The sequence below is a fragment of the Triticum dicoccoides genome, chromosome 5B (genome assembly GCF_002162155.2).
Source record: "Triticum dicoccoides isolate Atlit2015 ecotype Zavitan chromosome 5B, WEW_v2.0, whole genome shotgun sequence".
NCBI lineage: Eukaryota > Viridiplantae > Streptophyta > Magnoliopsida > Poales > Poaceae > Triticum > Triticum dicoccoides.
The window spans coordinates 699,970,636-699,982,763 of NC_041389.1; the positions used below are offsets into that span (position 1 = coordinate 699,970,636).

The 12,128-nt window shown below is 47.5% G+C and overlaps 1 protein-coding gene and 1 non-coding gene across 2 annotated transcripts; both read right to left on the bottom strand.

The window, feature by feature from the left end:
• Nucleotides 1-5,877: 5,877 nt before the first annotated feature.
• Nucleotides 5,878-5,959, bottom strand: TRNAS-CGA. The gene has a single exon. It is a non-coding gene; the product is annotated as a tRNA-Ser (tRNA).
• Nucleotides 5,960-6,116: 157 nt separating this feature from the next.
• On the bottom strand, nt 6,117-11,111 carry LOC119312757 (wall-associated receptor kinase-like 6). Its single transcript, XM_037588515.1, has 5 exons — nt 10,743-11,111; nt 8,895-10,636; nt 8,056-8,562; nt 7,702-7,845; nt 6,117-7,615 (listed from the first exon to the last, which is right to left on the bottom strand). Exons 2-5 carry the CDS (start codon nt 9,793-9,795, stop codon nt 6,342-6,344), a joined length of 2,826 nt encoding a protein of 941 aa, XP_037444412.1. The 5' UTR covers nt 9,796-10,636; nt 10,743-11,111; the 3' UTR covers nt 6,117-6,341.
• Between the last annotated feature and the right edge of the window lie 1,017 nt (nt 11,112-12,128).

The following is a 12,128-nucleotide window of genomic DNA, read 5'->3' on the forward strand; positions in this document are numbered from 1 at the left end:
TATTTTTTAATTCTTTTTGCTTTTAGTTTTAGAAAAATTATAAACTTTCTGTTAGTGCCATTAGTTTTCAAATCTGAAAACTCTTTTTTTGTTTCCTTTGTTGCTTTATTTATTTTATTTTGTTTCTACTTACAACAAAATACTTATTGTTGCTATTTTTATTATTTTTTTCAGTTTTTTGTTCTGTTTTCTGCATTATTTATTTTTTGTTGTTTTTTGCTTTATTTTTTAATTATTTTTGCTTTTAGTTTTAGAAAAATTATAAACTTTCTGTTAGTGCCATTAGTTTTCAAATTTGGAAACTCTTTTTTTGTTTTCTTTGTTGCTTTATTTATAAACCGGTGTGAGCGCCCTTCGGTTGGCGAGGTTTTAAAATTCATAGTTTTCAAATGAACTCTGAAAAAGTTGGCATAGCATGTGCCTGTACAAAACGGACAATGGTATCATACTCGTCTGTTACAAAGTTGGCATGCTATCATCATAATAGTTGTGGGAGAAAGTCTTCACTTTTTCTTCGCTTGTGTCGTTTGCTTATTGCGCCGTAACCATGGATAATCTTCATCGTTTATCAGGATGCTTGGGTCAGCCTTGACTTTGAAGGGGGGAATTTCATGAAACTTTTCATACTCTTCAGACATGTCTGTCTTGCCCTCCACTCCCAGGATGTCCCTTTTTCCTGAAAGAACTATGTGGCGCTTTGGCTCATTGTATGATGTATTCGCTTCCTTATCTTTTCTTTTCCTCGGTCTGATAGACATGTCCTTCACATAGATAACCTGTGCCACATCATTGGCTAGGACGAACGGTTCGTCAGTGTACCCAAGATTTTTCAGATCCACTGTGGTCATTCCATACTGTGGGTCTACCTGTACCCCGCCTCCTGACAGATTGACCCACTTGGACTTAAACAAAGGGACCTTAAAATCTACTCCGTAGTCAAGTTCCCATATGTCTGCTATGTAACCATAATATGTGTCATTTCCATTATCGGTTGCTGCATCAAAGCGGACACCGTTGTTTTGGTTGGTGCTCTTTTCATCTTGGTCAATCGTGTAAAATGTATTCCCATTTATCTCGTATCCTTTCCAAATCATTACAGTCGAAGATGGTCCCCTGGACAACAAGTACAGCTCATCACAAACAGTGCTGTCACCTCTGAGACGTGTTTCCAACCAACTGCTGAAAGTCCTGATGTGTTCACATGTAATCTAGTCGTCGCACTGCTCCGGGTGTTTGGAGCGCAGACTGTTCTTGTGTTCATCGACATACGGGGTCACCAAGGTAGAGTTCCGTAGAACTGTGTAGTGTGCTTGAGACCAAGAATATCCATCCCTGCATATTATTGAGTCCCTTCCAAGCGTGCCTTTTCCAGTCAGTCTCCCCTCATACCGCGATTTAGGGAGACCTATCTTCTTAAGGACAGGAATGAAGTCAACACAAAACCCGATGACATCCTCTGTTTGATGGCCCATGGAGATGCTTCCTTCTGGCCTAGCGCGGTTACGAACATATTTTTTTAGGACTCCCATGAACCTCTCAAAGGGGTACATATTGTGTAGAAATACGGGCCCCAGAATGACAATCTTGTGGACTAGATGAACTAGGACGTGCGTCATGATATTGAAGAAGGATGGTGGGAATACCAGCTCGAAACTGACAAGACATTGCGCCACATCACTCCTTAGCGTTGGTACGATTTCTGGATCGATCACCTTCTGAGATATTGCATTGAGGAATACACATAGCTTCACAATGGCTAGTCAGACGTTTTCCGGTAGAAGCCCCCTCAATGCAACCGGAAGCAGTTGCGTCATAATCACGTGGCAGTCATGAGACTTTAGGTTCTGGAACTTTTTCTCTGGCATATTTATTATTCCCTTTATATTCGACGAGAAGCCAGTCGGGACCTTCATACTGAGCAGGCATTGAAAGAATATTTATTTTTCTTCTTTCGTAAGAGCGTAGCTGGCAGGACCTTCATACTGCTTCGGAGGCATGCCCTCTTTTTCGTGCAAGCGTTGCAGGTCCTCTCGTGCCTCAGGTGTATCTTTTGTCTTCCCATACACGCCCAAGAAGCCTAGCAGGTTCACGCAAAGGTTCTTCGTCACGTGCATCACGTTGATCGAAGAGCGGACCTCTAGGTCTTTCCAGTAGGGTAGGTCCCAAAATATAGATTTCTTCTTCCACATGGGTGCGTGATTCTCAGCGTCATTCGGAACAGCTAGTCCGCCGGGACCCTTTCCAAAGATTACGTGTAAATCATTGACCATAGCAAGTATGTGATCACCGGTACGCATGGCGGGCTTCTTCCGGTGATCTGCCTCGCCTTTGAAATGCTTGCCTTTCTTTCGACATTGAAGGTTGGTCGGAAGAAATTGACGATGGCCCAGGTACACATTCTTCCTGCAGCTTGCCAGGTATATACTATCGGTGTCAAGTAAACAGTGCGTGCATGCGTGGTATCCCTTGTTTGTCTGTCCTGAAAGGTTACTGAGAGCGGGCCAATCGTTGATGGTCACGAACAGCAACGCCTTTAGGTTAAATTCCTCCTGTTTGTGCTCATCCCACATACGTACACCGTTTCCATTCCACAGCTGTAAAAGTTCTTTAACTAATGGCCTTAGGTACACATCAATGTCGTTGCCGGGTTGCTTAGGGCCTTGGATGAGAACTGGCATCATAATGAACTTCCGCTTCATGCACATCCAAGGAGGAAGGTTATACATACATAGAGTCACGGGCCAGGTGCTGTGATTGCTGCTCTGCTCCCCGAAAGGATTAATGCCATCCACGCTTAAAGCAAACCATACGTTCCTTGGGTCCTTTGCAAACTCATCCCAGTACTTTCTCTCAATTTTTCTCCACTGCGACCCGTCAGCGGGTGCTCTCAACTTCCCGTCTTTCTTACGGTCCTTACTGTGCCATCGCATCAACTTGGCATGCTCTCCGTTTCTGAACAGACGTTTCAACCGTGGTATTATAGGAGCATACCACATCACCTTTGCAGGAACCCTCTTCCTGGGAGGCTCGCCGTCAACATCACCAGGGTCATCTCGTCTGATCTTATACCGCAATGCACCGCATACCGGGCATGCGTTCAGATCCTTGTAGGCACCGCGGTAGAGGATGCAGTCATTAGGGCATGCATGTATCTTCTCAACCTCCAATCCTAGAGGGCATACGACCTTCTTTGCTGCGTATGTACTGTCGGGCAATTCGTTATCCTTTGGAAGCTTCTTCTTCATTATTTTTAGTAGCTTCTCAAATCCTTTATCAGGCACAGCATTCTCTGCCTTCCACTTCAGCAATTCGAGTACGGTACCGAGCTTTGTGTTGCCATCTTCGCAATTGGGGTACAACCCCTTTTTGTGATCCTCTAACATGCGATCGAACTTCAGCTTCTCCTTTTGACTTTCGCATTGTGTCCTTGCATCGACAATGACCCGGCGGAGATCATCATCATCGGGCACATCGTCTGGTTCCTCTTGATCTTCAGCAGCTTCGCCCGTTGCAGCACCATCGTGCACATCGTCTGGTGCATCTTGATGTTCAGTAGCATCACCGTATTCAGGGGGCACATAGTTGTCATCGTACTCTTCTTCCTCGCCGTCTTCCATCATAACCCCTATTTCTCCGTGCCTCGTCCAAACATTATAGTGTGGCATGAAACCCTTGTAAAGCAGGTGGGTGTGAAGGATTTTCCGGTCAGAGTAAGACTTCGTATTCCCACATATAGGGCATGGACAACACATAAAACCATTCTGCTTGTTTGCCTCAGCCACTTCGAGAAAATCATGCACGCCCTTAATGTACTCGGAGGTGTGTCTGTCACCGTACATCCATTGCCGGTTCATCTGCGTGCATTATATATAATTAAGTGTGTCAAAAATCATTAATAACATCATGAATAGATAATTAAGTGACCAAATTAATAGAAGTTCATCATCACATAAAAACCAAAGTAGATACATAGTTCTCATCTAACAACATAAAGCTCTGCAGAGCATCTAAATTAATTAAACCATACATTGAAACTATGTAAAACATTTCAATGCGAAAACAAATGCGATCATAATCACAACCAAGGTAACAACTGATCCAACGGCATAATGATACCAAGCCTCGGTATGAATGGCATATTTTCTAATCTTTCTCATCTTCAAGCGCATTGCATCCATCTTGATCTTGTGATCACCGACGACATCCGCAACATGCAACTCCAATATCATCTTCTCCTCCTTAAGTTTTTTTATTTTTTCCTTCAAGAAATTGTTTTCTTCTTCAACTAAATTTAACCTCTCGACAATAGGGTCGGTTGGAATTTCCGGTTCAACAACCTCCTAGATAAATAAAATCTATGTCACGTTGGTCGGCATAATTTTCATAAACAATAAATGAACCAATAGTTATGAAAAGATAATATATACCACATCCGAATCATAGACAGGACGAGGGCCGACGGGGGCGGATACCAAAACCATCGGCGCACTATATAAGATGCAATAATAAAAGTAAGAAAATAATACAAGTATCTATCTAAACAAACAAGTAATAATAGTTTTCCTTTCAGAAAGAAGATAAGAACAAGAGGCTCACCACGGTGGTGCCGGCGATGAGATCGGCGCGGGTGATCGACGGCGGTGAAGACGGGGACGGGGCGTGACGGACCGCTAAACCTAGATAAATATTGAGGAAAATGGAGCTTGGCGGTCGAGCTTGGAGAGGAGAAACCTTAAGTAGTGTGGCTCGGGCATTCCATCGAACACCTTGTGTGCATAGGAGGTGAGCTAGAGCACCACCAAGCCCTCTCCCCCTCGGCCAGAAAAAACAGAGCAGTGTGCTCTGCTCTTGCGCGAGGGGCTATATATAGGCAGCACCATTGGTCCCGGTTGGTGGCATGAACCGGGACTAAAGGTAACCCTTTTGGTCCCGGTTCATGCCACCAACCGGGACCAATAGTGGTGGGCCAGGAGCCAGGACCATTGGTCCCGGTTCGTCCCACCAGCCGGGACCAAAAGGTCCGGACGAACCGGGACCAATGGCCCACGTGGCCCGGCTGGCCCCCTGGGCTCACGAACCGGGGCAAATAGCTCCATTGGTCCTGGTTCTGGATTAAACCGGGACTAATGGGCTAAACTGGCCTGGACGAAAGCCCTGTTTTCTACTAGCGAACTGAACTAGTACTACATGTCATTTGTTGTTACTGCAGTAAATTAGCATTTTTTTTAGCAAAGTAATGTTACTGCAGTATTCTTGTGGTCGCTTTTAGCTGTCAGTTTTTCTTATTGAAGATTATTTATACTTGTTGGCAAGATTATGAATGCAAATTCATGTTCTTGTAGTAATATAGTCCTATTAAATCTGTTCATATCAGTAGAGCTAAACCATCTTTTATTACATAGTAGTATTTCAGAAGGAAATCGTTTACTGGCATCTTTTTGGGGTGGTGACAACCCAAAAGTGCCGGAGACAGAATTTTTATCCTCCTGTCGAGGGCGCGGTACTTGCGCGATGACGTGGTGCACCACAATGGCAATGCTAAGATCAAAGATTCAGCAGCCAGCCTTCTTGAAGAATTCCTGGAACGGTCTTGGGGCTCGTCTCCCTGTTACGGATTGGACCGCTGATCGATCATTGAGTCTGATTGTTCGAGAAAATAGTAGAGAGAGCAACCGAGTAGCACATGAGCCCTCTCATTTGATACCCCTTTGTGAAACTGATTGCAACCTGATGATTCCCAATTAACATGAGCTCTCTTTTACCCCTACCAGAAATCAAATTTATCAAGAAATAAAGAAGGGTAGGTAGAAGCTGCAAACGTGTAGTGAGGCAGAGTGAAAAAAATGCTCGACGGAGAGAAGAGAAGGATAAAAAAGGCGTCGACAGCAGGATTCGAACCTGCGCAGGCAAAGCCCAACAGATTTCGAGTCTGTCTCCTTAACCACTCGGACATATCGACCTTTTATGCCATTCGTGCAAACTAATCTTATTTACCACAGGACGTGTCACATCCACACTGGGTGAAACCAATATGCCCAAATCCAAACAGATGGTGCAGTTCAGCAGCTAAACAATAGGGCAAATCAACAGGAAATTCTTTTTCTGTACACTGTTAATTCCTGGCTACCAAAATTTGAGGGGTAAAAAAAAAGGTAATAAGACTTTTACACTGAATCCGGTGTGGACATTCTTACACTGAATTTGTGCACACATTCTTCCACTAGTCACCACTAGTTACAGGGATTGAATTGTGACACCCTCGAACTAAAATCCAGGTGCTGCAACAGTCTCGATAAACAAAACGGCACACTGGGAAGCCCTCTTCGTAACAGATTCTGCATCTAACGAGGAAACTCTGATGAAGCTGCCATCTCTTGCTCCATGGAGTAGCACCTCGTGAGAGCCTGCGACGACGAATTAACAGCGACGACACCAAGCTCAACGTTCTTGGCCATGGCCACAGAAGTGGATCTGGACTTCATTGGAGTTGACAACGATGGCTTGGTGTCGCCGTCCCTTCGCAGCTCCTGTTCGTGTGTTCTACGAGGTCGTCTCCTGGCTCGCAGAAGCTGCAGCCTTAACTCCACCTCTTTCATCTTAGGCCTCTGCCCGCCTCTAGTCCTCAAGCACATCACGGCGACCGACGCGATCTCGTCGATCTCGCTCTGGCTGGCCTCGTCCACAACTTGAGAATCGATAATATCCATGACGGTTTCGTCTTTCAGCCGTCCAAGGAAGTAATGGCACAAGTTCTGTTGCTCGCCGAGACTGTTGAGAAAAATTGGCTTCTTCCTTGTTAAGAGCTCGACCAGTATCACGCCGAAGCTGTAGACGTCGCTCTTCTCGGTGAGCTGCCCAGTGTAATAGTACTCTGGGTCTAGGTAGCCGAATGTCCCCTGCACGATGGTGACCACGTGAGTCTGGTCGATGGAGATGGACCTGGAGGCGCCGAAGTCCGAGACCTTGGTGGTGAAAGTGTCATCCAATAGTATGTTGGCAGACTTCACATCCCTGTGGAAGATCGGCATCGCGGCAGACGAGTGGAGGTAGGCAAGCGCCCCTGCAGCCTCCAGAGCAACCCTGATACGGTCGTCCCACGTCAGCAAGCATTTGGCACCCTGGTCGCCGTGGAGGAGGTCATGGAGCGTGCCGTTGGAGATGAACTCGTACACGAGAAGCGGCACCTCGGACTCGAGGCAGCACCCGAAGAGCTTCACCACGTTGCGGTGGATGATCTGGGACAGGATGGACACCTCGTTGACGAACTGGTCGATCTCGCTCTGCTCCACCATCTTGGACTTCTTGATGGCCACCACCCGCTGGTCGGATAAAATCCCCTTGTAGACGGTGCCATGGCCTCCGTGCCCGAGCACACGCGTCGGGTCAAAGTTGTTGGTTGCTTTCTCTAGCTCTTCCAAGGAAAATATCCTTGTGCTGTGAGTGACGCTTTCACTGGTGGATGAGATCAGCTGCTCCAGGAGCAGGCCTTTGTTTTTTCTGAAGAATGCCCTTCGGATTTTCCTTTGAGCGCCTCTCTTCAATCTCCTCACTAGTATAATCGCACCCAGTGCAAGAGCTAGCACTCCAAAACCACTGCCGATCCCAGTAGAAACCCCTACATGAGTAATTGCAACAGATGAAGATTTGTTTTATTTTTCTGAAAATTGGGAATGCACAAGACAGCGAACAGCACTGACATACCCAAAATAAGATTTTGCCGCTTATCGGGAGTGCACTGTTTTCCTACTGGATCAAAGAACATGCCATGAGGGCAACAACGGAAGCTTCCTTTCAGGTTATAGCATGTCCCATTACAGCTATTGGGTAACAGGCACTCGTCAATATCTGCAAGCAGAATACTAAAATGTAAACTGGAGTGGGTGATATGTCATTTTGTATTTCTATTTGCTTTCTACCTACTAAACACTTGTTAATATCAGCAAACAACATATATAAAATTATACAGATAGCATGCCACTCATGAAAATTCCATGTTAAAGCTCCGTATTTCTGCATACCATAAAACAGAATACGCTAAAATACAAGAGCACATACCTGTGCATCCACTTTGGACATAAGGATTTCCTTCAAAGCCAGGAGAGCACTTGCATCGGTAACCAATGTAGAGTTTTCCATGTGTGACACCAATACACTCACTATTCGCGCTACGGCATGCATATGCACTGTCGTTTTTTGCATTTTCACATGTCAGATTGGCCGCAGACCACCTCCAGACACCAAATTCCTCAGATAAATCAGACTTATCCAATCCATATACTAGCTGCTGACCAAAGTATCCGGAGCCACCGTAGTATATTGATAGATAATTCATGTTGGCATCTTCAAACTCTGAAAGCTTATTAACATATAGCAGTCCATCATCTAATGAAATATTTGTCACTTCATATTTTACAGGTGGCCTGCCAATAAGAGTGCGATTGGATGCGCAATTCAGTTGAAATCTCCTGGTAGCATAACACCCTGGTTCAAACCCAAAGGGGAAAGGAATGTTTGTGCTACCACATGATCTAGAACAGTTCATTTTGGGGGTATGATTATACTCTGTTTCAGTGAAGAAATATCAGTAACCAATCATATGTAATGAGATAACAATCAATGGACAAATGAAGCACTTTATACACCATTTGTTGTTCAAATCCCTGACTATCATTTCCAGAATGTTCTTAACACATCACACAATTCATATACTCCCTCTGTTCCCTTTTATAAGACGTTTAGAGAATTCAGACAGAGCACAAAACAGCTCAATGTTGGCTCTCCAAAACGTCTTATAAAAAGGAACGGAGGGAGTACTTTTTTGAAAAATATAATTCATATAATTGGATGAGCAGACAAATGAAAAAAAAAACTAGGTGTGGAAGGAGGGTGAGTACCTTGTTTGCAATCATCAAGAATGTAGGGATTACCATCATCAGAACTGCCAGAGCAGGTACAGGAGTAGCCTCCATTTGTCACATTCACACAATTGCTACTGCCACAGGCATACCGCGCCTTATCATCCGACCGAGCTTTAGCGCAATTGGGCTTATCTGTGATCACAGTCGAGAGGTACGCAGCAGAGGAAGCACCAACAGTGCTCGCATTTATCTTATCAGACAAAAGGTCCGCGATACGAAACATATACGGGCGGAATGACAAGAAAGCCTTGATGGTGATATTAGCAAAAGGCTGCGGTACCGTCTCGTTGTTCTTCACGATGGTCACCCTAAAGCCTCGGAACGCCACGGGGAAAGTGACGGTGCAGCAGCCCATGCCATTGCAGATCCCTCCACCTTCCGTCACGAGGAGCAAGCTCGCCATGGAGGCGCACTTAATCGTGCAGTGGCCGACGAGGTCACCCGTGTCAGGGTGGTACAGGTAGACCCCGATGCCGCAGCCGAGGAACCCCAGGTAGTTGTAGGTCGCGATGTTGAGGTTCCTCCCTGGAGACTCCCAAGACAGGTTGTAGGTGCCAACACCCGGCACCATGGGGATGGTGTACATGATGGAGGCAAGGACGGTTCCTGAAGGGAAGAGGCTGATCACCTGGGTGGTGGTGTTGCCTAGGAAGATCTTGGGAGGCTTGGTGGTGGTGTCGCAGATGAGGTCGAAGCCGCGCCGGAAGCAGCCTGGCCCGACGCCGAAGGGGTACGAGATGCTCACATCCCCACAGGTTTTGGGGCAGTGCGCGAGGCTAGGGGCAGATGGAGGATCAGGGGCTGCAGATGCCACCTTGGTGTTCATGGCAGTGGGTGCCAAGCTCCACAACCACACCAACAACAGCACCAGCCGCATGCTGGCTAACAGAATTTTGTTTGTTGAACCCAAAAGGTGGGAGAGAATAGAGCACCCTCCCTGTATTGTGTAGCAGAAGCATATCAAAGATGTGATTTGCAGAGCAACCGGAAGACTTCACCGCTCTCTCCCGTGGGAACTCCGGAAGACTTTCGTGCGTATAATAAGTTCTAGAATGCATTGTCGACAACCAAGCGAAGCACGTCACGATAGATTTTGTCAAAAAGGAGAATAGGGAATTCCACTTGGTCATGAATTGGTGGTCTGCGTTCGTGCCATACATCAACATCTTGAATACAGGTTTGCTGACTTGTGTGGTCTTGTGCAAGACTTGCTGACCTCTGTTTTTTCTTGGAACCAACATCATATGTGAAGTAGCAATATTCATACAATTCTCGTTAACACAATTCATCAATGGAGGAGGGAACGCCACCTGTGCCTGGGTGACACAGGGAACAAGCTTGTGCAAGACTTTTTTGACTTGTGTTAGTAGTTGAGAGCCGCTGGTGCACATGAAGGCGAGATGGACACGACGCCGATTGTGAACGCGCGACTAAATTGTCGATGCAGCATCAAAGACACATGAAGGTGAACAAGACTCATGTGACTTGTGCTAGTTGTTGACAGCCACTGTTGTGCAGAGGAAGGCAAGATTTACACAACGCAAGCGCGGCTAAATGTAGTCAATTTTGACAATTCAGAAGCATCAAAGCTGTGTTCAGACTTCATACCATACCGTGTGTGATCTGTGAACTTGTAGTTAAGGTGGAGGAGTATGTATTGATCGATGGAGACGCACCAGCATCATCCTGGCTAGGAAAGATCCGAGAAACTCAAGGGCCTGTTGAGTTGCGGCTCACGGGGTCAGTTCCTTGCACACATACGGGGAAACTATCAGGAAGAAGACAGCGATGGAGCTCTGCTCCTGATGTGTTCGGAGAAATTACCTGTGGCGGAGAAGATGCGGATGGTCATCCAAGAAGAAGAATGCGTTGGTCGCTGCTTGCTTGCGCCGTCGCCGAGAGCGAGCGAGCGAGGCAACACGAGCCCCGTCGCTGCTCCCGGCCGGCCGCGTTGCTCGGCAAGCCGCCGTTGCGGACGGAGGGGATACACCGAGCTATACCCGCCTGACTGAGGGGAGGCAGGTCGAGCAGCGCGGAGTGCTCCGAGCGGGAGAGGAGGCGAGCCGCTAACCCGGACGCTGGGCCAGCATCGGAGGAGGAGGAGGGGGAGAGGGGGACCCGCGCCTCGCCGCCGGTGGGCGCCGACCGGCGCGGTGGTCCTGCCTGCCCGCGAGCTGCTCGGCGGAATGCGCACGCGCGCGGAGGCTGGGCGAACAGTTTTTTTTTACACTATTCATATCTGATTTTCTCTTTTTTGTCTTCTGATTGTAGTTCGAATTAGGAGCTTAAACTTTTTGAACTTGTACATCAAAAAGATTCATAATTTTTAAACATGTTTTGTATCTTCAAAAAGATTGACCTCACATCACATAAGGACAGGTTCTATAAAGTCTTCCCCCCTCCCCCTTTCCATCCCTTCCAATTCGTCGTTTGTCGGGGCAACCTAGCCCCACAATGCATCCCCCTTCTGGGCCAGATATGTATCCCACCGCAGAAGCCCACACTGGCCATAGTGCCATACGACAAGCACAGCAAACACCACCCCCCCGCCGCGTCGCCCTCCTCTGGCGACCCGGGGGGACCCTAGCCGCTGTCGCCGCCCTCCCCCGCATCACCGCCGCCGGAGGGCCGGCCGGCAATGCCGCGCCGGACCCCAGGAAGGCGGCGGCGGGGCGGATCTGACCCCCCTTGTGCTCCAACACGACCCCACGCCACCCCTCCCCCCCTACGACGGCCGCCTCCTGCCGGCCTGATGGGGCTGCGGGTGCCCTGGGCGTGCTGGGCGGCCGGATCCGCCGTCCCTCGTCGGCTTGCCCCCCGCACGACTCCAGGCGTGCTGCCCCTCCCCGTCCTCGTGCTATTTCTTCTCTAGGTCGTCGCGGGCGCTCCCCCTCCCAGCTGCTGCCCGTCTCCTGCCGGCACGGCCCAGTCTGTCGCTGGTGCTACTACCGGCCGCGTTTGGGTGCGGGATTTGCGCCTGTTTTGCGGGATCACATGGCCTGAAGGAAATATGCCCTAGAGGCAATAATAAAGTTATTATTTATTTCCTTATAATCATGATAAATGTTTATTATTCATGCTAGAATTGTATTTACCGGAAACATAATACATGTGTGAATACGTAGACAAACAAAGTGTCACTAGTATGCCTCTACTTGACTAGCTCGTTAATCAAAGATGGTTATGTTTCCTAACCATGAACAATGAGTT